At 66.1% G+C, this 23038-nt stretch overlaps 3 protein-coding genes across 4 annotated transcripts in view; all 3 read right to left on the bottom strand.

Moving 5' to 3' along the window:
- Positions 1–1006: 1006 nt before the first annotated feature.
- On the bottom strand, positions 1007–2758 carry LOC105079987 (cysteine-rich protein 1). The gene is made up of 5 exons (XM_074364842.1): positions 2580–2758; positions 1545–1639; positions 1415–1472; positions 1292–1338; positions 1007–1135 (listed from the first exon to the last, which is right to left on the bottom strand). Exons 1-4 carry the CDS (start codon positions 2617–2619, stop codon positions 1298–1300), a joined length of 234 nt encoding a protein of 77 aa, XP_074220943.1. The 5' UTR covers positions 2620–2758; the 3' UTR covers positions 1007–1135; positions 1292–1297.
- Positions 2759–9968: 7210 nt separating this feature from the next.
- Positions 9969–15239, bottom strand: LOC105079986 (cysteine-rich protein 2). The gene is made up of 8 exons (XM_074364841.1): positions 15081–15239; positions 11972–12066; positions 11822–11879; positions 11336–11476; positions 11194–11262; positions 11001–11095; positions 10643–10700; positions 9969–10562 (listed from the first exon to the last, which is right to left on the bottom strand). Exons 1-8 carry the CDS (start codon positions 15226–15228, stop codon positions 10495–10497), a joined length of 732 nt encoding a protein of 243 aa, XP_074220942.1. The 5' UTR covers positions 15229–15239; the 3' UTR covers positions 9969–10494.
- A 3694-nt stretch (positions 15240–18933) lies between these two features.
- The window catches only part of MTA1 (metastasis associated 1), a 33922-nt gene continuing 29817 nt past the window's right edge, over positions 18934–23038 (bottom strand). Inside the window, exons 17-21 of one of the 2 annotated variants that reach the window (XM_074364848.1) lie at positions 22777–22929; positions 22619–22654; positions 19956–19987; positions 19652–19803; positions 18934–19554 (exon numbers count right to left, since the gene is read on the bottom strand). In XM_074364848.1, the coding sequence (XP_074220949.1) occupies positions 19407–19554; positions 19652–19803; positions 19956–19987; positions 22619–22654; positions 22777–22929 (521 nt within the window). In that variant the 3' untranslated portion in view covers positions 18934–19406. The remainder of the gene's footprint in view (positions 19555–19651; positions 19804–19955; positions 19988–22618; positions 22655–22776; positions 22930–23038) is intronic. The other variant, XM_074364849.1, reaches the window with a different exon arrangement.

Consider the following 23038-nt stretch of genomic DNA (forward strand, 5'->3'; position numbering starts at 1 on the left):
CACTCAGAAACCCAGCCTCACTTAGCATCCTCCCTCCTCCTGGTGTTTTCCCATCTGTCCCCAGAAGCACTCCAGCTCCCACCCCTTGGAATTCCATGAATCACCCAATCTCTCTCCCTCTCTCTCTCTGTTTCTCTCTCTCTCTTTCCCTCTCTCTCTCTCTCTCCCTCCCTCTCTCTCTCTCTCTCACACACACATATAACCCTGCACACCACCCTGGGACACCCCACCCCATGCCTGTCCTGCTCAGACCTGCTGGACCCCAAGCCAAGCCAGGGGCAGAGCTGAGGCCCCAAGCAAGGCTGAGATGACCTCTGTGGGCTCTTTAATCAGAGTTCTTGGGATGGTGGCCATCTGCCAGGGCTGGAGTGTGAATGGCCAGCTGTGGGAAATGGGGTGGGCTCTGAAGGTCCCTGCAGCTGCTGCCTGAATTGACAGGAGTTTCCAGAAAGCCCCTAACCATCGCTGCAGTCAGCCCTCAGATTCCCGATTTGGGCAGCCAGCCTCTTGGCAGTCCCTGGGCACAGGGTGGGGGCAGATGAGGGGGGTGGTGTTTGGGTGGACGCCCTGCAGAAGCAGGGCTGACCTTGTCTGGCACAGTGGGGTGGGTGTGGGGAATGGGGATGGGGTGGAGCAGCAGGAAGTGGGGAGGGCAGACGAGGGCTCCCCACCACAGCTCCCCAAAGCGTCTCAAAAAACGGAAGCAGCTCAGCAGATTCACCCTGCAGCCTCACGCTCCCGCTGACCCATTCCAGAACCACAAAGGAGGCCTGGGACATTTGCAGGGCTGGGCGTGGGGCTGTCCAGGGTGGCCAGGCGCTCACCCTGCAGAGGGGCCTGCAGCCTGTGGCAGGTCCCCAGCAGAGCACCCCCAGCCTCCACCAGAGCAGTGGGTCAGCAGCAGCAGGAAGAGCAGGTGCCCCGCCACCCAGCAGGGCCTCTCATCGGTGCCCCCAGCTGCAGCCCCTCCACCATTCCCCCAGTGACACGCGCACACACCCAGGTCTTCCAGGAGTCCGGGTTTATTGAGGGCATAGAGGTCTACAGGAGAGACCCAGGTGCTTGTGGGGAAGGCCTCCCATCAGCCTGGAGGGGCAGTGGCCCAGCGGGCAGCCAGGGATGGGGTCTCCAAAACCTGTGCAGAGAGAGACAGAGACAGAGATGAGTGCGGGCCCACTGAGTGGTCAGACCTCACACCGGTGGGAGGTGGCGGGGGGGGGGGGCATCCTGGCTACTGAGCTGGGCGGGGGTGGAGCAGGGTGGGGTCGGGCGGATGGGGAGCATACTGTACCTGGGTTCACTTGAAAGTGTGACTCTCAGCTCCACCACGCCCAAAGCCTGCGTAGAAAATAGTGGGCAGGTTAGGGGTGGCCAGAGGCTACGGCGCTCTGGGTGGGGGCCTTTGGGAGCATACCTTTGGGTCCGAACATGGCAGCATAGCAGGGGTGGTTGCAATAGGGCTTGCCTTCATGCTGCGGAGAGAAGGGCCATGAGGGCTTGTCCTCCCCTCCCTGGAGCCCCAGCCTCCCTCCAGGACTACCCACCTCGGCGTGACCCCCTGAGGTCAGCGTCTTTCCACATTTCTCACACTTCAGGCAAGGCCGATGCCAATCCTTCCCGAGGGAGGTCACCCGCTCAGCTGCAGAGATACAGACAGCCCCCTCCATGGCGTGAGACCCTGCTCTGAGGACACGTGGCACACCCTCCTGCTCACACACCACCTTCTCCAGGCGCGTCTGTCTGCTCAAGGCCTTGCCCACCCATGCCTGGTGGCCCACCGGAGGTCTCAGACAGCACCTGTGCCCCAAGAGTGGGGAGGGGGCACCTTTAGTCCCTAGCCAATCCAGCCAAACAAGGAGGGGATGGGCTCTGGGTCAAGGACCGCACCCCTGAGGGCTTGGGTGGGGCTGGAAGGGGAGGAGAGGGGACCTAGGGTCAGGACCTCGGCTGGCCTCCGGGTTAAGCCCTCCACCTCCTCACTCGTGGCGGGGGTGGGGTGGTGGGGCCTGCGGGGCGCCCTTCTACGAACCCAAGAAGGAGGACTTCCCACTTCCTCCCTCCCCTCCCCTAGGTGGGCTCCAAGGCGCAGGGCAGGAAGGAGGCGCCTGGGATCTGAGTGCGCCTAGGATGGCGCCCCCGGCGCCGGTTTCCGCGTCTGTTTCTACTTAGTGCTGGGAGGGACGGCCGGAGTCCCGCGTTTCTTCCTACCCCGCGGGGTTCCCGCCCAGGGCGTGCCAGAGAGGAGGCGGAAGAAGGGGATCGGAGGCGGGAGACCCAGAGTCGGGGAGAGGCGGTCATGAGAAGATCCAGAGACAGAAAGACCCGGAGACCCGGCAGGACCCGGAGAGACAACGGGGCAGAGAGATGAAGAGCCGTCGGACACTAGGGACCCGACCTGAACACGCAGGCGGCCGCGGGCAAGGCTGGCGCGTAGCCCCGAGAAGGTGACCAGGGTTCCCCCTGCGCCCCCGGACCACCTAAGCTGCCCTCACCGGGTGAACCCTGGGCCGCGCTTCCGCGTGGGGCGGCGCCGAACACCACAGGTCGGGCCGGGGCGGGCGGGAGTTGGGGGCGCTCACCAAAGTACACCTCCTTGTCGCACTTGGGGCACTTGGGCATGGTGGCGCCGGGTCCAGGTGGGCTGACTGGGCGGGAGCCGGCAGGAGCGCGGGACTGAGTGGGATCGGCGGGGTCCGTCCCTTTCAAGGACCCCGGGACCCCGCCCCTTTGGGACCCGCCCCAATGGTCCCGCCCCCTGAGTCCCGGACTTGGACCCGGAGGCCTTGATCCCAAGCCAACCAACTTAGAAAGGTCATCTGATCCACCCCCGCCTTGGGGCAGGGCCGGGGCCTAGCCGACGACAGAGCGTTGTCCAAGGGGCGCGGGGAATCCGTGGGGACTCACTGAAAGGGCGGGGCTGGAGCACCGGGGGGAGCCTGGCCCCTCGCCCAATGCTCGGGAATCGCCGAGTCCAGGACCTGGGGCAGAGGGCTCCCCAGGAGGAGGGAGGAGCACCCATTCCTAGCCCCAGATATGCCACTTGCCGGAGCCGGGGAGGGGGCAGGTCACGTTCAAAATGCAAATAAATGCAAACTAGCGTGCAGAGCCCCTCCCCGCATACTTTGACTCGGGCCTTTCCCAGATAGAGGCCTGGGGACACCCGGCAGGGCAGTTTCAGCCTGGTAGCCCTCCCACAGGAACTCCCCTCGGCCTTCACCACTCGCGGGGCCGGGAGGCCTGCCCGTCCCAGCCCCCTACTCCCTCGGGACTCGCCGGTCTCCACCAGCCCCACCCCAGCCCTACCCCGGGAAGTCCATCGGACCGCAGCGGGAACGTCCCCGGGGAATTTGGAAGAGGCGACTCCGGATGGCGGGGCTCCCACTTTCTCCGGGAGGACAGCCGCAGGCTCGGGAGCCTGCGGTTTGCGGCGGGGGAAGGTGACACCCAGGCGGTCTCAGAGGTGCCGGGCCGGCGCGGGGAAGAGGTCCTTATCTCCGCAAGAGGCGTCTAGTACCGAGCGGTCCAAGTCCGCCTTCCAAGGAAGGCTGGGGCGGCCTCTCGCTTCCCCGGTGCCAGGCAGAGACCACGGACCCCACCCACCCTGGGAGTTCGGGAAGGGCTAGCGGGCTGGCGCTCTCGGGCTGCGAGGGTCCTCGGCCATCCTCAGCCAACCAGTGTGCAGTCTCCCGCAGGCGGCGGCGCGGGGTGGGAAGGGGAAGCGCGGGGGAGGGGCGGGGGAGGGCAGGGAGGCGGCTCGCATCTGCACCTTAGCCCAGGCTGAGGTGAGGCCTGGGTGGGGTTCTGGCCTCCATGCCCCTTCGGAAATCCTTGCCCTGTAGGGCATTGCCTGGCCTAACTCTCCTCCCTCCTGGTCACTGTCACACACTGGCCACCTCCCATTCCCTGTTGTGCAGAGGGGCTGTCCCCTCTCTCTGTGGATCTTCTACCTCCCTGCTTCACTGTGACCCCCAACGCCACACCCAGTTTCCTGGCTTCACCAGAGCCTGAGCTCCCAGCCCTCTCTCCATTCTGCACCCCTAACCTTTACCTCATCTCCCCTTGACACACCCATCTCCCAAAACAAAACGTCATCTCTGGTTCTGTCCAGGCCCTGTCCCCATGGAGGGTGCTGGAAACCATCCTCTGACAGGGCCCCAGAGCTTCTGACCGCCCCACAAAGGCCTTCAGCCCTGACAGCATGCAGTCACTCTGACCTCACCCTTCCTGAAGTCCACCTACCCACCATCGGACCAGCCTGGGCCTGGCACTGGGAAGAGGGAGGAAAGCCATGAGTGCTCCCATCCCAAAACCCCCACCTAACCTGCCCTCTGCCTCCCCGACCAGGCCTGAGCTGGGGCGAGGCTGCGAGCTCCCAGGACCACAGTGCAGCCTCGGTTAGGGTAGCACACTGGACCCCACACTCCCACCTACCTGGGACTCCGTCTCTGAGGTTGCAGTTCTACCCTTGCCTGGAGCTCTGCAAGCCCTGGGACCCACAAGTTTCAGACCCTGTCCTGGTCCGCTCAGTGCCAGGCTGTCCGCTGCCCTCAGCAGGGGGTCGCCCACCCTGCTCTGGTGGGACTCCCTGCCTCCTGCCCACCCACACCAGCCTGCTCTGGCCTTGGCATAGGGGCACCTTGGCATGGTTTCTGGAGCTGAGGCCACCAGCCCGACCACCCTCACCACCCCCACCCAGCCCTGGGTGTCTCCTTAGCCCGTGCCAGATGCAGCCAGGCCAGGCACTGCACAGGAGGGTAGTCCCAGCTTCCCTCATCTCCTGGCTGCATGATCCAGAGAGAGGCAGGACTGAGAGAAAGCTGGAGGGTGAAAGAGGGGGAGACGGGAGCATGGAGACACAGCCAGGGACAGACACATAGACATGGAGAAGCAGCAAGAGGGGAGGAAGGGCCCAGAGCCCTGGTGATGGAGAGGGGGGCAGGGGCACAGTATGCGGGCGGTGGAGGCCTCTCACAGCAGGTCCTGGGGCTCGGGCCACAGCCTGCACGTGCCACCTTGCAGATCCCTGAGAAGGCTGCCTGGGTGGGTGAGCTGGGCAGAGGTCAGCTCCACGGGGATGATGTGCTCAGGGGTGTGGTGAACCACGGGGTGTCTGCTAGTGTGGCTGGGATGGGGTGCCTTCGCACACATCTACATGTGAGTGTGTCCACCTGGATATCTCTGGAAGGCGGGTGCACGAGGCCCTTCTCAGAGCAGCAGCCTTCTTGTGTTTCTGTGTTTCTGCCCAGCCCACACTCGCAGCTCCCCCAGGGCTCCCGGGGAGGTGGAGAGGTGAGCCAGGCTCCGCCTCCCTTCCACCCACCCGGCCCCAGGGATGACCCCCCCCCTCCACAATGGGACTCCAGACCCGCCTGGTGCTGGGAGTCAGAGTGAGGACGAGAGCCCCCCCCCCCGCCAAAAACCAGGGTGATGACTCTCTTCCTGGCCTTCCCTGCTGTTATTACCGTTGCCATGCTCACAGCGTGCGCGGGTGTGGCGAGGATGCCAAGGGGGGGGCCAAGGGCCACGGGCGTCGGCCTCTGGTTGGTACACACAAGGTTTTTCCAGACACTGGACTCAGAGACGCACACACACTCCCTGAAACCCTCCCAAAGCTTCAGGCACAGACTGGCATGCCCTTCCAACTCCTCTGAGCTCCCCACCTATCCTGCCTGCCTGTGGGGGTAGGGACCCCTCAAGCTGCAGCCCCAGCATCCCCAGCTATGATGAGTGGACAGCTCCTGCCCACCCCACCCCGCCCCCGCCATGGCCAGGCACACCCCCAAGTGAGGCTTGGCCAGGTGCCAGTCAGGGCCCTGACAGCCTCCCCAGAGACCCGGGCCCCACCAGGTGCAAGCTTCTTGCTTTCATCAGCTCACCTGGCCCAGGATGCACTTGTGGAAGAGGAGCACTGACCTGGCCCAAGGTCAACCTGACTGAAGACCACCAGGGGTTGGGGGGGGCCAGTTCAAGACCCAGATCTGCCCTGCCCGGCCCTGCATCCCTCCCCTACATTACTCTTTGGGGGCACTCGTGGCATTTGTGGCACGAACAAATGGTAGAAATGGAAGACCTGGTGAACCAGTCAGCGCGCCCCAGGGTGCAGCCCCCATTGCTGCCTGCCCCACGGCCCTGCACTCGTCTCCCTCCCAGCACTGGCCAGAGGGAGGTGCGGGGGCTGCGTCTGGAGTGTGACAGACAGAGTGGCCAGGACAGCTGGTTGCCCCAGGCTGCCTCTGCGCCCAGAAGGTCCACCCTGCACCAAGGTAGCGTGAGGGCATGCAGGGCCCTGAGACCTGGAGGAGGCCACTGCGGACTTCTGGCTGCCCGGCCAAGGCCACCTCCATCTGCTCACCCTCTATCTGAACACTCCCACGCCCTTGCCTGTTCAAGCTCCACCCAGACTCAGCTGGGGACCCAGCAGCAACCAGCCAGGTCCCTGCAGCAGAATTCTGGATGGAGAGGGCCTGAATGGGGCCCCACAGCAGGGCTTGGGCTCCAGACACCCGGAGAACCAGTCAAGGCAGAGGAATCCGCCTGCAGCAGGGAAAGTTCTGCTCCTCAGGGCCGGCTGGCCTCCCTGCTCTGCCCCAATCCACTCCACTCCACACTGTGGTACTGGCCTCAGGCCTCTCTCCACCATCCTCGAAGCCTCCCAGCTGGTGCCCCAGTCTCCAGGACCCCTCCTCTGTGTGGACCTGCTGAGGGTTGTGGACAGGTGTAAGGATGTCCCCTGCTAGGGCTGGAGGCCAGCCGGGCCTGTCCCATGTTCCTGCACCCAGGTGCCTTGGGGAACTAACTTGTGCTCCAGGACACCCTCTGAGCCTGGGGACAGAGCTGGCTTCCCTGCCCCAAATCCACCCCTCCCTGCCCTTCCCCCAGGCCCCGCTGAGTCACAGACATTCAGACATTCCCAGGGCCTATTTTTAGCAGCTTTTCTCTCAGGACCCCCTGGCTGCCCTGAGGTCCTGCCCCAGGGTGGCTGTGACGTGGTGGGGGGGACTGGGCTCTGATCCTTTCCACCAGGCCTCAGCCTGGGAGGGGTCCTCTCCTCCCCTGGAAGCAGGAAAGGCATGCAAAGGGGCTGGGGTGGAGGGATGGGGGCATATACAACCTTGAAGTCCCTCAGGCAGCCCCACTCAGGGTCCACGGCTTGGCCAGATGGGTGCCTCTGCCTGCCTACAGCCACCCCAGGCTGAGCCTGGGTTCCAGAAATCTCTACATCCTGGGGACAAATCCCACGCAGTACCGCCTCAAATTCCAGCCTCACCAGTCCAGCAGCTTGGCGTGTTCATGGGCCCCAAATCCACCCACTGCCGCCAGCCAGACCCTGAGAAAATGTGCTGCCCACACCTGGCTGCGCTGGCCTCTAGCCAGTCCTTGCCTGGCCCAGCTCCCAACAGCTCAGAGCCAGGGTCACAGGCACTTGGTGATTTCTTGACACTCAGCCCCTGGGGCCACAGCCAGTGGCTGGTGAGCTGGTGCTTGGACTCAGGAACAGGAGAAAGTCATGCTCCCCCCAGTCATAAAGAAGTTCGGGGAGCCTATCCTGAGCTGGGTGGGGTCCTCAGGGAGCCGCCAGCAGGGGAGGGGCTGCCCAGCACTGATACCGGGGGACAGGGGTGGAGACGGGGCCGGGGGTCACTGGCTCAGGGGAAGCTGGGCAGGGCTGGGAGGAAGATGCTGAAGGTCTAGGGTATGAGTCAGAGGATTCTGGGCCTCAGAGAAGTGAGGGCAGAGGGAGCTGCAGGCAGAGCAGGCCCGACAAAGATGACTGGCTGGGAGTACCAGCCAGGGCCCAGGTCAGAGATGGGGTACAAGGTGGGGCTTGGAGGGTCCTGGCAAGGAAGTGGGTAAGCCCGACCACGGAAGGTAGGGTTACTGCTGGGAAGCAGGGCGGTGGAGGAGGCCCGAGTGCTGCGCCCAGCCCTGGGGTTCTGGAGGGTAGGGAGATGGTTAGATGGCACCTTGGGGCCTCACTGGCTGGGCATGGGTTGGAGGACTAGGGGTGGAGGCCAGTCAGCGGGAGGTGGAGAAGGCGGCACACATGGATACAGGCGCCCATTCCCTCCTCCCCTGCACCTTGATGGGGCGCCCGAGGAAACACCTGGCTTGGGGGGAAGCTTCCGGGAGCTGGTGTCACCGAAGGAGCCCCGGCAGCGTAGGGCCAACCGCGGCCCCCACAGGCGGCACCCAGCGACCGCGCAGAGACCAGCAGTAGCGGCTCCGCCCCGGTTTCCATGACAACCCTTCGGAAACAAACACAGAGGCGCGGCACACTCAGCCTGCAGGAAACGAAGGGGTGAGGAGCGGGGGGGGGGGGGGCACTTCGTCCCAGGCTGGGCCCGGGCGATCCTCCCTCGAGGCGACACAGACACCCCTCACCCCTGCCCCCTGGCGACCCTTCATACAAGAATAGGCACCGCCCCTCTCCGGGTTTTGCGGGAAATCGCGTCTCCCTCCACGTAGCTTTCACTGGAGCCTCCCGAAGGAGGGCCCCGGCTGTGCTCTCAGCAGCCCCCCACCGCCTGGAGGGCAGGAATTTCCCATCTGACACCGTGAGCCCGCAGCGAAGGTGGGCCTAGGGGTGCTCAGGGAAGTCTGAATTTTTCCCCAAACACCCCCGAATAATAGAGCCTTGGCCTGGCGGCAGGAAGGCCGGGACGGGGGGAGGAGGGGGAGATGTCCCAGCTCCACCTCTGAGCGCACATCGCACTTGCCCGAACCTCCCCTCTGCCTAGGGTGGAAACAGGGCGCCCCTGGGGTACCTGCTCCATGCGCCTCCCACTCCCAGTGCAGGCCAACCCACCCTGCACATCCTGGCTGCACACCTGGCGCCAGCCAGGTGCGGGGAGACGCTGCTGTGGCCCACGCTGGGCGCCTGGACTGGCCAGGAGGAGGGTGCCCTGGCACTGCGGACACCTGACACCAGACACCGGAGCCGGCCGCTCCACCCCAGGGACACCGATGGCTGCTCGAAGGACAATGGGCCCAGCCTCCAGGCTGAGCTACGTCTGAGCCCGTGTACTGGACAGTGGGCCGCAGAGTGGCCTGTGCCAAGGGCTGGGGTGCCCAGAGCTGGCCTTGGAGAACAGGGCACATGGGGAGACGGCCACCTATGGTGCTGAGCACAACGGCCCAGAAGTGACCAGGCCCGGATGACCGTGGCTCCAGGGAGGGAGAGGCGTCTGGGGGTGTGGTGCTGGAAGCAGGCCAGGGGAGGGGCTGAGCGGTGGAGGGGAGGGCTGCAGGGTTCTGTCTCGGCGCCCAGAGTGGGAGAGAAGGGGCGCCCTCTGGTGGGCTTCCCAGGAGCGGCAGTTAAAGAGAAGGCGGACACGGAGCCAGGGTCTTCCCCGAGCTGCTGAGGGCTCCTGGGGAGGCCAGAGGTGGCTCCACTAACATTGCAAACCCAGCTGCAGGCATGCTGGTCGCACAGGAGCACCCAGGCCCCTAGGCCCCTCCTTCAGACTGCCCACATTTTGTCCCTGGGCCTCCCCACCAAGGCCGAGTCAAGCCAACCACACTCACTCTCAGTCCTACAGTACCCCTCTCCCCACTCAAACCCTCTGTACTTCCAGGCTCCTCCAGGGCTGAGGACCCATCTTGTCCCTGCCCACCCTTCACCTGCTCTTCCCCCTGCAGAGGAACCCTCTTCTGGTCACCTGTCCTCTGCCTCCACGAGCCATGACCCCTCCCTTGGGGGCTGATAGGTCCTGGCATCTCCTGGTTTTAGTGCCCACTTGTTGGCAGATCTGGGGACCAGGAGCACCTCAGGGGCCTACCCACCTCAGTGTTGCCACCACAGCCCAAACCAGAGCTTCTCTGCCGCCCACCCTCCCACGTACAGCCATCACCCTTGGGAACAGGTGGCACCCCACTGCCACCAGAAGCCGGGCCCAAGGATTTGTGGATGGCACAAAGGGACACCATGCTGGATTCATGTGCATCCCACAGTCACAGGCGGTGCTGGGTTGTGTGATCCTCAGAATCTTTTATTGGTAACAAAACTCCGGCAGTGGTCGTGAGGGCGGTGGGCGGGTGCGTGCGAGGCTGGGCGGGAGATGGCAGAGGGCTCCTGGTGGGGATGCCCTAAGCCCCTGGAACACTGTGAAGGCCGTGCTGCGGCTGTTACTGGTGACGGGAGCATAAATAACACTGTGGGGCAGGCGAGGGGCAGCATGAGGGGGGGAGTGGGAAGGCCACCTCAGGAAGACCCACCGTGGGCACGTGGGGCCCCCAGACACAGGCATGGAGACACATAGGGCCAGGAGGACACAAAAGAGGGTAAGGGTGGCCGGGGACACCCAGAGAAAACGGGTGGATGGGCCTCTGGAGGTTGCCCAGCGTGGCTGCCTCGGCCCCCAACACTCAGGCCCTGGACACGCAGGTGCCGAGGCAGGACTGGGCAGTGGTCACTCTCCCGACATAGCCAAGCAGTGGGCACTGGGCCAGGGGCCTGTGTGGATAGGCCCATGCCCCGCAGGGGGGCCCGGAGGCCTAGGGCTGGACTTTGCCCTCGGGGTCCTTGTCATAGATGTAGCTGCCCACGGCCCCGGTGTTCACTCCTGCAGAGACAGGAGGCAAGGGTGGTGGGGAGGGGTGGGGAGGAGGGCCCCTGCATCCCGGACCCTCTGACCACACTCACCCTTGGGTCCGAAAAGTATTCCATAGCAGGGCTTGTGGCAATAGGGCTGGCCATCGTGCTAGGGACAGGATGGGGGAGTGAGGCGGGGTCCACAGACTCCTCACTCCCCCCTCCTTCACACTTCCTCCTGGTCCAGGCGCAGGTTTCCCTGAATCGTCAAGCCCCAAAGCGGTGGCCAGGTCCGCTCACCTGGAGGATTAGCTGCAGGAGAGGACGGCGCCACGCCACCCACCATCTGCGCGCCCGCCGGCCTGCAGTCTGGCCACCAGGGAGCAGCCCCCACCTCCCGGCGCGGCCCCACCCTCGGCGCCCCACCCCCGCCCCTCCCGTCCAGCCGCCGCGGCGTGCGGCCTCTCACCTCCGCATGCCCGCCCGGGGTCAGCGTCTTCCCACAGCGCTCGCACCGCAGGCACGGCCGGTGCCAGTCCTTGCCCAGAGACGTCACCTTCTCGGCTGGGGACAGGCAGAGACGGTGAGGGGTGAGGGCCGGCCGCCACCCCCCACCCCCGGTGGAGACCTCCCAGGGCCTGGGGCTGGGGGCGGCCACTCACCAAAGTACACCCTCTTGTTGCAGCGAGGACACATGTTGGGTTCCCCGGTGAACGTGGTGACGCTGGAGGCTGGGAGGGAGGAGGAGTCAGGGCGCGACCGAGCCGCTCCGACGCCCCTCCCCCAGATAGGAGCTCACCCCACCTTTGCTGGGCCCCTTAGGGGGGCCGCTGGCCTTCCGCTCTTCAGCTCGGGCCACTGGCACCTCGATGGGGCCGGTGACCTGAGGTCTCTCAGCAGAGGGCTTCTCATAGATGTAGGAGCCGGCACCTCCGATGTTCACACCTGTGGGGTGGCAGTCCTTGTAGGGTGGGTGGCCAGTGGCCTTGTAGCAGCCACTCCCAACTTCTCAGAAAAAGGCCCCCACCCAGAGGGCGCCAGTGGGCTGCAGGAGGTTTCTGGGAAAGCCACTGAGGGTGGGTGCTGGACCTTCAAGAACGCGAGGGGCCGTCAGGGCAGGGCCAGCATGGACAATGGGAGGAGAGGCTGGGGAGGGGGGTGTCCCACAGCCCCCAGCGCCCTGCCAGCCCCAAGTCTGGGCTGCGCGGAGGACCGACACTGGCCACTCCTCCCCGGTCCAGAGCAGATCGCGGCGGGGCTAGGGGTGGGGCTGGCTGGGCCCAGGCTCACCTTTGGGTCCAAACAGCGTGGCATAGCAGGGCTTGTGGCAGAACGGCTTCCCGTCGTGCTGGGCAGAGGGGCACGGGGTCAGGGCTGGCACCTTGGCCTGGGCGCCCGGGCTCCCCCGCCCAGCCCGGGAGTGGGGGCAGGGAGGCTCACCTCGGCATGGCCCCCGGGGGTCAGTGTCTTGCCGCAGTGCTCGCACCTGAGGCAGAATCTGTGCCAGTCCTTGCCCAGGGAGCTCACCTTCTCAGCTGGGGCGGGAGGGGAGGTCAAAGCCAGAGGCCCCCGCCCTCCCACGCTCTGCCACCCCTTCTGTCCACCCCAGTCCTGGGCAGACCCCCTACCCTGCCCCCTTCATCCTCACCTGGGAGCAGTGGAGCCCACCCACCCTATGCCAAAACCACCGTCCGTTCCTCAGGGGTCCTGCTCTCCCTTTATGTCGCAGGCACCCTCCTCACCCTGGGTTACGGGCTGGAGTGGGCAACTTGTACAGGGTCCCAGCTCAAGCACCTGTGAACCCCTCAGCATCACACCTGCCCCTCCCTCAAACACCTGCCTCGCACACACCTGCATCTCCTAGGTACCTGCTTCCCTCACACACACCTATTCCTCCCTCACACACATTCCCAAACCCTCCAATCGGGCCCTAATGGAGTTGGAAGAGCCCTCCTGCTGAGGGAAGTGGCCTCGGGCCTCCAGACCCCTATGGAGAGGGCAGTTCCTGTGGCCCTGTGGGACGCTGGTGGGACAGGATGCCTGCCTGTCTATATTTGGCTTCCTCACCCTAAGCTCTGAGAGCCAACCCCCACCCCTACTCTGCCTCCGGCTGGCTGCTGCTTGGGCATCCAAGGTCTGAGACCAGCTGCTGAGGGTCAGGTCGCGGCCCTCCCTGTCCCCCCTACCCGGTGCTGGGGCTGCTGGGCCACCTCCCAATGGACGGAAGCTGGGGCTTCCCCAGGGGAGCACAGCAGGAAAAGGGCGGAGAGGGCAGGAAGAAAGGCCAGAGTCGGGGCTGTGCTGGAATTCCTCCCAACTGGAAAAATGCCCGGTCAGAGGCACAGGGAGGATGGGGGTCCGGTGAACTGGGCCCCTCCCACCCTGGCAGAATCTGGCCAATCCCCAAGTGGAGGCCAAGGACCAGAGGCTCTTCTGGTCCTCCTCACAGAGAGGCCTCCTGGCAGAGCAGGGAGAGAGAGCCTGACCAGGACACCCCAGCCCTGGAAGACCAGTGGGGGCTGTCAGATGGCAGTGAGTCCAGGCAGCCTCCAGGACCCCCACCCGCCACCCCCTTCCCTGGGGGCAGCACAGGCTTAGATCCCTCTGGCCACTCCGCCTAAGGAGGCTGGGACACAGGCTGGCCAGGTCTCTCCGCCGTCCATGCCAGGGCAGATGGGAGCTAGCCAAGCCCAGTGCAGGCTCGGATCCCATGCCAGCCTGGCATCCTCTCCCCGTTCTCCTGCTGCCCAGTGGCGGCCACGGCAGCTGCAGCTCAGGGCTGCCAGAACCACACTGTACTGGCTGGCTGGCCCTGAGGGTGTGGCCACCTGGGGGCAGGAGAATGACCCTCAGACCCACTGGGCAGGTCAACGGGCCCAGTAGAGAAGGCAGAATCGATGGGAGCTAATAATGGCTTGGAAGGGAGCTAGCCCCTACATGGCTGCACAGCTGTTGGGGACACAAAGCCTCGGCATCCTGAAGTCACTCTGGGGTGTCCTGGCCTGGGTTCCACTGTGTGCACACTTGGGGTGTTGGCTGGGGTGCACCCTGATTGGAGGTGGCAGAATGCTGCCGCCACCCCCACCCCCGGCCCCTGCCTCCACGAGTGCCTCCAGACCAGGACAGAAGCCAGGGGAGTCTGAGCTGCCTTTGTTTTCTGCTGGGAGCCAGCAGCCGCCCAAGTGGGCAGAAGCGCTTTTCCGGGTTGTCCACCGGACTGTCGGCCCGGCTCTGAGCTGGCCTGGCCAGGGGCACAGTTGTGGGCAGTAGGGCTGGCGGGAGGACTGTGGGAGTGTCCCCCACCCTAAGCCTTACAGGGATGAGCCCTCTCTGGGATGAGGACAGAGGGCTGGGCGGGTTCCCGCCTCAGGAGGCAGCCGGAAGCCCCTAGGCATCCAGCCAGGCCAGAAGCACTCCAGGCCAAATCCGGTCCCTCCCCTCTGGGAACAGCAAACAACACTGGCCTCCTCCTCCTCCCGCTGGTCAAAGGGGAAGCCAAGTAGCCATCTTCATCTCGGCCTGTGGCCATCCCAGACCTGACCACTGTCCCTAGGATGACAAGAGAAGGGTCCCCTGTCTGTCCCTGTCCGTCCCTGCCCTTCTGGCCATGCTGGCTTCTGCCACTAAGTCCGTAGGTCGGTCTGTGTGGGTCTTGTGAGGAGGGTGGGTGGGCAGGGATTCTGCGGCATCAGCCAGGATGAGGGAAAGTGGGGGAGTAAACCAGAAGTCAGGGTGGGAGCGCCAGGGAGTGGATGGACAAGTGCTGGGGGTGCCGCCTACCCAGGGGGCATCCTGGCAGAGACAGCCCCTATCCTGCCTCCTCCTGTCTGCCGCTGTTCTAACCTTGAGGTAGAAAGGGGCCTGGCCACTTGGGCTCCAGCGTCCTCTCCTGCTTGTGGGGACTCGCTTGTCACCCCACCCCACCCGCAGTTAAGTCCCGGGGGAACTTGTGCCAAGGAATGGAATGCGTTGGGACACGCTGGAAGTAGAGGCCAAGGTCGCCCCCGCGTGGACTGAGTCCAGACGGAGCCCAGATCTGGTCCAGCCCTGCGTGGGCAGAGGTCGGGGTGAGGGTTGGGGGTCACGGTTGGGGGCGACGCCGGCCGGGCCACGTGTCCGCGGGGCTTGAGTCCGTGTGCAAGGGCCGAGAAGGGCAGGAGCGTTCGAGAGGGGCCCCAAGCGAGCGTGCTGCCCTGCCTAACCTCGCCCCGCTCGGCACCGCCTGGAGGACCGCGATGCGCCCGCGACCCCAGAGAGATTCCCCAAATCCGGTCTCATCCCGGGGGGAACAACGCGCCCCTGCCCGACTGACCTCCAGGCCCCACCCCGCCCATATCGGCCGCTTCGGGGTTCGGGATTAGCCGCCCCAACCTCGTCGCCGCTCCACCCTCCCGCCGCACCCGCGTGGGCAGCACGGCAAGCCGGGTCGGGACCGCGCATCATGGGGCGGCGGCCGGGCGCTCTCGTAGTAGTGCGACGGGCGCGCGGATCTGCAGCAGGGAGCTGATCGCGAAGGGCGGCGGGGCGCTGGCCGGGCCTGGGCACTCACCGAAGTACACGGTCTTGTCACACTTGGGGCACTTGGATGCCATGGTCCGTGCGCCCGCTGGGCCTGTGTCCTCCACCCGCTCCTGTCTCCGCGCCGCCGCCGCCGCCGCCTCGCCCGCCCCGCCCGCCCCGCCCGCCGGGCTGCCCATGCGCCAATTGGCTCCGCGGCCGGGGCGGGGCGTCGGGAGCCCGCCCTCGGGGTCCGGCCGCCCTGGACGCCCCGGGGGCGGGGGCGCACCTGCCGGGGCGGACAGGGGGCACCCGGACCGGCCTGGCGCCTCTCGGCCGCGCGCTCAAGGTGGCCTCGGTCGGGGCCCGCCAGCTCTTCGCCTGTTTCCATGGCAACGTCGGGGCAGCCGGCGAGACTGCCGCGTGGGGCGGAGTCCGTGTCCCCCTTGACCGGGGAGGTCCTGGCCAGCGGGGCCTCGTCCCGGAAGGGCGGCGTCCGGACACGCAGACTGACGCCCCGACGGCGGACCGGCCCGCCTCGCAAGGTCCTGGCGCCCAGGTCCCCGGAGGACCCTACCCCACCCTGCCGCGCGCCACCGCCGCTCTTCCCTTTGTTGCTTGGTTTCTATAGCAACGGCCGCGCGACCGGATCTGAGCGGGATTCACGGCGGGCGCGCCACCGGGTCCGGGTCCAGGCCCAGTGCCAGCCCCGCCGCGCGCCCCGGCCCCGCCTAACACTGTCAGTGGTGCTGAAGGCTCAGCGGGTGGAGGGCAGGGCGCCTGCCACTTCCAAAAACATCGCCAGAGAAACCACTGGAAGGGTGTGGGGGAGGGGCGGCTGGCAGCGAGGAGACCCGCAGGGCTGTGCTGCAGGCTCTGAAGGTGTCCTCCCCAAGCTCCTTCAGCCGAGGGCCGTAGGGCTGGGAGGAGAGGAGCTCCAGGATGGGGAGCTCCCGGAGTGTCCTCCCTGCAGGTGCTGTGGCCAAGTCCACCAACACTGCCTCGGCATTCCCACTCCACCCCCCAGGACGCCTGCCTTGGGCACCCCTCCTCTAGGCCTACTAGCTTAGGGCCCGGGGCATCTGACTTCCAGCCTCCCGGTCCCAGGGAGGGCTGGGGAGCTAGGGACCTCCCCCGGGGGGCCCCCCAGTCCTCCTGCTGGCAGGGGCCAGCCTGACCACTCCCACCCCTGCCTCCACCCGGAAGCCATGTAGACCCTGGCCCTAACCCCTAGAGGGCGTGGGGCACTTGGAGGGCCCTGGGGCCACCTCCTCGTAGGCTCTTTTCCAGGCCTCCCTCCCCAGCTGAGCCTCAACTCTGGCGGTTGGACAGACCCCACAAGCTCAGATGACCCAGCCTGGGCAGCCAGCTGCAGTCCCCTCATCCCCTGCCCTGTGTCCTTGAGGCTTCGTGCCAACACTGAGGTCTGCCCCCCACTGCTCATTGCCCCCAGCGCCTGCTCCTGGCCCTGGGTGACACGGTGCTCACAGGATGGATGAGTGCGCTGGCCCTGGCCGCCTCCTTGCACTCACATTCTTCAGCCACTGCCATTTCCGTGAGTGAAGACAATAGCCCAGAAACAGGTGCTCCTCCCACCCCCAAGCCCGCCTGACCAGCTGGACTGGCCCCCTCTCCCTCTGTGCTCCAGCTCTGGCACTGCGCCAGCCAGGGGGAAGACAGGTGGGGAGGCCTTAGCAGGCCTCTTCTTGAACGAGGTGGCTGGCATGGGGCTCCCTGCACGTCAGTTATTCACTGCCTGCTCCTTGCTCAGGCTGGGCATCCGGTGTCTGAGTAATTCATAGGCCCACTGCCCCCACCTGGCACCCAGTGCCACATCCTCTGCAGCTTGGGGGCTCCTGCGGAACCCCGGGCATCAGCCTCCCCGACTCCACCCGCCCCTAAAATTTGCAGTAGTGCTGTGGAGGGTGGGCTGGTTGGGCACAGGTGTCTTCTGGAAGGAGGCTACCTGTGGGAGAGGGCCCTGAGGGCCCCAGGCCTGCTGGGGGAGTGAAGGGGGGTGGAGCAAAGGAGTGGCATTCAGCCCTGGCCTAGTGCCCTGGAGACAGGACGGGAGAGTGGGGCTGCACAGGCACCCCACCTCCCAGCTGCAGGCCCTGGGCTGATGGTAAAGGGCACAAATCCCCGGACGCCATCTCCCTGGGCAGTGAGGGCTGCAGCCTGGGTCAGGCACAGGCCGTGGGCTCCCAGTGAGTAGGCCGTGGGGCTGGATGAGGACAGCATGGTTCAGGGGAAGCAGGCAGGCCCCTGAGGTGGCCAGGCCAGGTGGCCAGCTGTGGAGGCAGGTCTCTCCTCTGGGGCCAGTGGCCTGGCGCCCTGTGAATCACCTGGCGTCCCAGTAACGTTGGAAATGACACGCAGGGCCCTCAGAGCAGTGCTCAGTGGGGGACAGTGGGGGGCCCCAGGCAAGGCAGGCCTCCAGGCTGAGCTCATCATGCGGACTCTTGCCTGTGTGAGCCGCCAGGCCCTGGGATCTGGGGGATGATGCGGCAACCTGCTGGGCCTACCAGAACAGGGCAGAGCCAGCAATCGCACTCCTAGGTTCCCAGGGCCTTGCTGCCCCAGCCAGTGCCCACTCCCCATCCCATTCCTAGGCCTGGCTCAGACCCACCAGGCACCCCAGAGGGGGACACGCAGCCCAGGCCCTACCACGCCTGGCAGTGGTAGGATGTGGGTGGAGGACCCTGACTTTTCTCAGGGTCTGTCTGTACTTGGGACAGAGGTCTCAGCCAGGAAGTGGGCCTGGGGGAAGGGGGAAGAATCTGGGCCTAAAGACAACCCTCTCCTCCCCACTCCATCCCCAGCCCCCAGGGTTGGAAAAGGCCCCAGAGGAAGCTAGTCTTTCTCAAGGTCACCAGCCTGGTCTCCCAGCGCCCGGCCCGCGGACACTGCAACGAAGGCCTGGGGCAGCGGGGGCGGGGGCGGGGGCGGGGGCAGTGGGCAGTGGGGGCGGGGGCGGGGGGGCGGGGGCGGGGGCGGGGGCAGTGGGGGCGGGGGCGGGGGCGGGGGCAGTGGGGGCGGGGGCGGGGCGGGGGCGGGGGCGGGGGCAGTGGGGGCGGGGGCGGGGGCGGGGGCGGGGCCCGGCACCCTGTGGGGCCCCACGGCAGGCTCTGGGAGGGAGACCAGGACTCCCCTTATCTGCCTCCAGTCACGGGCCAGAGTAGCTTCTATTTTAATTCTCCAGCTGAGATGCCTACATGGCACAGTGGGGCTGCGGGAGCAGGAGGCAGCGCTCAGGCAGGCAGAAGCCCCCTCAGGGAGGGCCAAGCTGATCCCTCTCCAGGCCAGCGGAGGTGGCACAGCCTAAGAACTGTCCCTCCCGGCCCGGCCCTCGAGTGGCTGACCAGGCCACACCTGTCCCATGGGCCTGGCCAGGGTGTGTGCGGGGGCCGCCCAAGGTAGGATTTCTGAAAATGAACTGAAGTCTGAGCAGACTCTCCCTGCAGAAACTGCACACCTGCTAGCGGTGGCCCTGCACTCCTGGCAGGGATCCTTGGACAGCTGGGCAGGGCTCTGCCAGGAGCAGGAGGGTGGGCCGGGCTGACCCGGCTCTGCTGGCCACCCCAACAGGAGCCAGGCACCTGCCACTCTGGTCCCAGGCCAGGTCCAGGCCACCCCTGCCTTGGACAGACACAGCGTCTCATACATGGAGTCTCCCCAGTGTGAGACCCTGAGCCCTGCTCCCAGGGGAGGGTGCTGGGTGCCGGGCCAGGGCCCACAGAGCAGCTGAGCCCCTAGGCTGCCCAGAGGCCCGCACGGTGTGGGCCACACGCCATCACTGCCCAGCAGGCCTGGGAGAGTCTAGGCTAGAAGCGCCCTCCAGACCCACCTTGGCAAGGGAGTCCAAGACGGAGAGCGACTGGGGACAAAGACATGGGAAAGGCCGGTTGGTTTTGTGTTTTTATGAGTTTTTTTTTCTTTGTTTTTTTTAATATGAAAATTACTTGAAAAGACAAGGGACCAACCCCACCAGGCAGCTCGGCCGGCCAATGGCCACGCCGATCCTAACATTCCGGGTGTAAGTTACAGAGCTTAAGTTCATCTACAAAAAAGTAATAAAAATAAAATTTAAAATGGCACCTTCAACAGAACACAACAAGACTTGCGGCCGGCCCACGAGGCCCACGGTGCAGAGCGGGCGCCCGGGGCGGCTCCTCAGCTCAGCTCCGCTCCGGCCAAAAAGTAAACACAAAGCTAAGAACGACTCCTCGGCGGCTTGGAGCGGGTCTCCGCGCTGCTTCTCCCCGAGCAGCCGAGGAGCAGTTTCTCTGCGGGTGAGGGCGGGTGGGCGGGGGCACTACCAAAACCGGGCGGCGGGCGGGTGGGCGGGCAGGCGGTGGGAGGCGGGCGGCCGGGCACCCTAGTCCTCGATGACAATAGGCTCGTCGTTGACGGGTGCAGGCGGCGGCCGCAGCGGCAGGGCCTGGCTCTGGCGCAGGGCGATGGGCTTGTAGGGCCGGCGGGCCGCGCGCTTGGTCTCGGAGGACGAGAGCAGCTTGCGGATCTTCCTGCAGGCGAGTGAACAGACCCTGAGTGAGGGGGACGCGGCGGCCCCTGGCCCCTGCCCCCTGCCTGCCTGCCTGCCCGCCGGCCGGGAGGCCCCACCTGGTTTCCTCGGTGGCCATGTAGAACACGTCATCAGGGGCGTCGATCCAGTTCATCCGCCGCCGCTTGACGGGGGGCAGGGAGCCCCCCCGGATCAGGCGCACCTTGGTGGGGTACGCCTTCCCGTTGAGCAGGAGGTTCCGGCTTGGTCCCTGCAGCCACGGAGGCGTAAGGGCCCAGCCTGGGGCCTCCCCACCGCCTGCCCCTCCTCTGGTCCCTCCAGGCCTCCCAGATGCTCCCGCCCAAGCCTTCCTCCCAAACGCGTGTGCGCAGCATGTGAAGCGCAGGGGTCTCTCCCTCTTACCATGTGCCTGGTCTGTCCGTGGTTCGCCAGACCTGACGAGGGAAGGACAGAGACTGAGGCCCTTCGTCCACAACCACGTGCTCCCAGAGGACCCGCCACTGAGAAGCAGGAGCCCTGGGCCATGCCCCCCACAAGGCTGCAGCCTACATCAGGCACGCCTCAGCTCCCCTGGTCCTCGCCTCAGCCGGGGGGAGAGGCACCAGCCTGGGCTCTGAGTGGGGGACCGAGGACGTGAGTCTCGACCTGAGTTCCCTCCCTGGCCTGAGGGGGTGGGGACGAGTGGAGCCCGGTTTACACAGCACATGTAAATACACCCGGCCAGAACCTCTCTGCAGGGCGGCCACCCCCTGGGCAGCACTGCCCGGACCCCAAGAGGCTGAGCCCAGAGGGCTCCAAGCCGCCCTCACTGACCCTGGAACCAGCTGACAGGAGCCCCTAGGAGTGACCAGGCTCCGGCCAGGACACCGGCGTTTCCATCCTGTGGGCGGGTGGGGGTGGGCTGCTGGAGCCATAAGCCTCTGCTGGTGACTCAGGAAGCACCTTGTCTGGTCATGGTTCATACACCAGATGGGTGCCCAAGACCTCTGACTCCCAAGTGCATGTGGAGTGAGTCCAATGTGCGAGTGTGCGAGGTCACGTAAGCATATCAGTGTGTAAGCAGGTGTGGTCATGTGAGCTAGTCTCCACCACATGTGCCCAGCCAGACGTCCCCCAGGACCAGCTCTTCCCAAAGGGCTTCTTGGCCGAGGTTTGTCTCCTGAAGCATAGAAAAGAGCTGCCCAGCCCTCCGCCCTGGAAACCGCCTCCTAACTCGGGGTCTCCCCAGCCCCCGGCAGACGGAGGGGCCACGGCTCCCAGCCCGCAGCCCGGGCCCTGCACTACTTACCCAGGTAGGTGCCTATCAGAGGGGTGGGCGGCGGGGGGAAGAAAGCACAGGTTAGCATCAGGAGTGAGTGCGTGCACCGGCGGGCCAGGAGGCGGGTGCGGGGTGCATAGCGTGGGCGTGTGGGGGGTGGGCTAGTGAGTTAAGGCTCCAGCAGTGCCAGGGGCCGGGCCCTCGCCCAGTTAGCTTCCATCTGCCCCCCGGCCACCCCGCAGGACCCCAAGTGGGCTCCTGATGCCCCCAGGACCCGCCCGCACATCAACTTTGGAAAACCCAACAGAACTAAATGGACTTTATCCCTCCTGCTAATTAGCGTTTTTTTTACACAGAGAGTCCCAAACCCAAAGCTATCTGCTGACGAGCACCCGCCTGCTCTCCTGTGATCAGACCACTGCGGGGGTGCCTGTCGTGGTGGGCAGCCCACTGGCGGGCAGCCGTGGGGTTGATCAAGGAGGGTGTGGCTGGGCTGAGATGCAGCTGGCTCCCTGCCCTTGGACCCCGATCGAGGGGCTGGTGGATGAGGCGGAGGGACAGGGGGCCTGGGGCCGGCGAGAGAGCCTGTGTCCAGACGGAGTGAGACGGCAGGATCTGGCACCAGCGCTACTGGCTGACCCCATAGGACGTGCCTACCGGGGCTCCCAGACACAGCCTAGAGGAAGTGCCCAGGTGAGCAGGGCTGGGCTGGACGGCCACTGCCCTCTGCCACCCCCCAGGACCCCATGTCTGGCCCACCTCCCTCAGATCCCAGGAGATGATCAAACACGGTCTTCCCCTTGGCCAGCCCCCCCCACCACGGCCCACAGCCCTCAAGCCCTGAGCCTGTGGAGGGCTCTGGGCATGTGCACGCTGGGGGCCCACAGCACTGGGGTGCCACTCTGGAACTGACCTTCCTATCCTGAAGGGCTGGCTGGAGGAGCTCCAAGTGCGTTTCCCATGTCCCCACCCCCCAGCCTGGTTCCCTGTCTGCCTTCCCGACGCGGTCTTGCCGTGGGCTGACTTTTGGGGCACTGGGGCCCACAGGGCTGACGTGTCCCTCACTGCCACGTGGTCCCTCCCCTCTGAGGACCCCACGCTAGAGCTGTCCCAGGGCCCATGAACACACCTCCCCTAGCTAAGGGGGCAAAACCCAAGCTCTGGGTGACTGAGGGGACAGCGCCAGTGGAACCCTGATGATCAGAAGCCTCCTCCTGAGGCGCCAACCCAGTGCCCGATGGGGTAAGATTCCCATGGCGGCCCCCCATCCCGCACTACCTTCATAGCCTCAGTGACTTGAGAGAGGGCACTGCTGCCTCACCTCCAGGACCCCCACCACGCCATGCCAGCCACACCACGGCTGTCCTATCTGCCTGTGAGGGGCCCGGGGTCCCGCAGCCCCCCACCGGGCAAGGGCGCAGGCGGGGGTTGCAGGCACAGCAAAGGCAGACACGTGAGCTGAGGCTGGCAGCATGCGGGCGGTCACAGCACGACGCAGGCGGTACAGGCGGGCGGCGGGGGCGCCAGGGCCACCCGAGCAAGGACAGTCCACTGACCGGGCGCTGGGCCAGGAAGGGGGGTAGCCCACAAGCCAGGGGCCCTGGGACAAGAGGCGGCCTGTGGGCAAGTTGGGGGCCAGAGCAGCGCTCGGGTCTCTGCCGAGCGACAGGCGAACCGGAGGGGCAGCGCAGGGGGCAGCGGGGTGCGGCCCCGCCCGCGTGGACTGCCCTTGGACGTGCCCTGAGCCGGCCGGCCGCCACGCCAGGAGCACAGCACACGCGGCACCACGCGGCGCCCCAGGCCTTACCCCTACTGGGCATCAAGAGGCGCTTCTTCACGTTGCCTGGCAGCGCCCGCGGCGGGAGAGAGGAGAGAACACACGGTCAGCGGGCGCGGCGCGGCGGGGACCCGGGCCTGGCCCCCGGGCACAGGCTGTGCTGGCCGAGCCCAAGGCCCCGGACTCACCGTCCACCCCGTTGTGCTGCTCGTAGCCCCTCTTGCCCAGGATGGTGGGGGAGCCGTTGTTGATGACGGGGGCCGCCTTGACCGGGGTCAGGCCGCTGAGCACACCGGACACGCTCTTCACGGGGTCGGGCTTGGGGGGGCGGGGATGGGTCTCTGTGGGGGGCAACGTGGGCGGGTGCTCAATGCGTCATCAGCAGCATGACCGAGGAGAACACGGCCTGGGGTCCACGGAGACCAGGGCCCCAGAGAGCAGTACGGGCCT

Source organism: Camelus bactrianus, chromosome 6, assembly GCF_048773025.1.
Source record: "Camelus bactrianus isolate YW-2024 breed Bactrian camel chromosome 6, ASM4877302v1, whole genome shotgun sequence".
In the NCBI taxonomy this organism is placed as follows: Eukaryota; Metazoa; Chordata; class Mammalia; order Artiodactyla; family Camelidae; genus Camelus; species Camelus bactrianus.

Coding starts and splice junctions, on each gene's coding strand:
- LOC105079986 (XM_074364841.1), bottom strand. CDS start 15,228: ATGGGCAGCCCGGCGGGCGGGGCGGGCGGGGCGGGCGAGGCGGCGGCG. Junction 12,067..15,080: donor TGACAAGACCGTGTACTTCG/GTGAGTGCCCAG, acceptor CTCCCGCCCCAG/CTGAGAAGGTGAGCTCCCTG. Junction 11,263..11,335: donor CCCTAAGGGGCCCAGCAAAG/GTGGGGTGAGCT, acceptor CCTCCCTCCCAG/CCTCCAGCGTCACCACGTTC.
- LOC105079987 (XM_074364842.1), bottom strand. CDS start 2,619: ATGCCCAAGTGCCCCAAGTGCGACAAGGAGGTGTACTTTG. Junction 1,473..1,544: donor CCTCAGGGGGTCACGCCGAG/GTGGGTAGTCCT, acceptor TTCTCTCCGCAG/CATGAAGGCAAGCCCTATTG. Junction 1,339..1,414: donor TGCCATGTTCGGACCCAAAG/GTATGCTCCCAA, acceptor TTTTCTACGCAG/GCTTTGGGCGTGGTGGAGCT.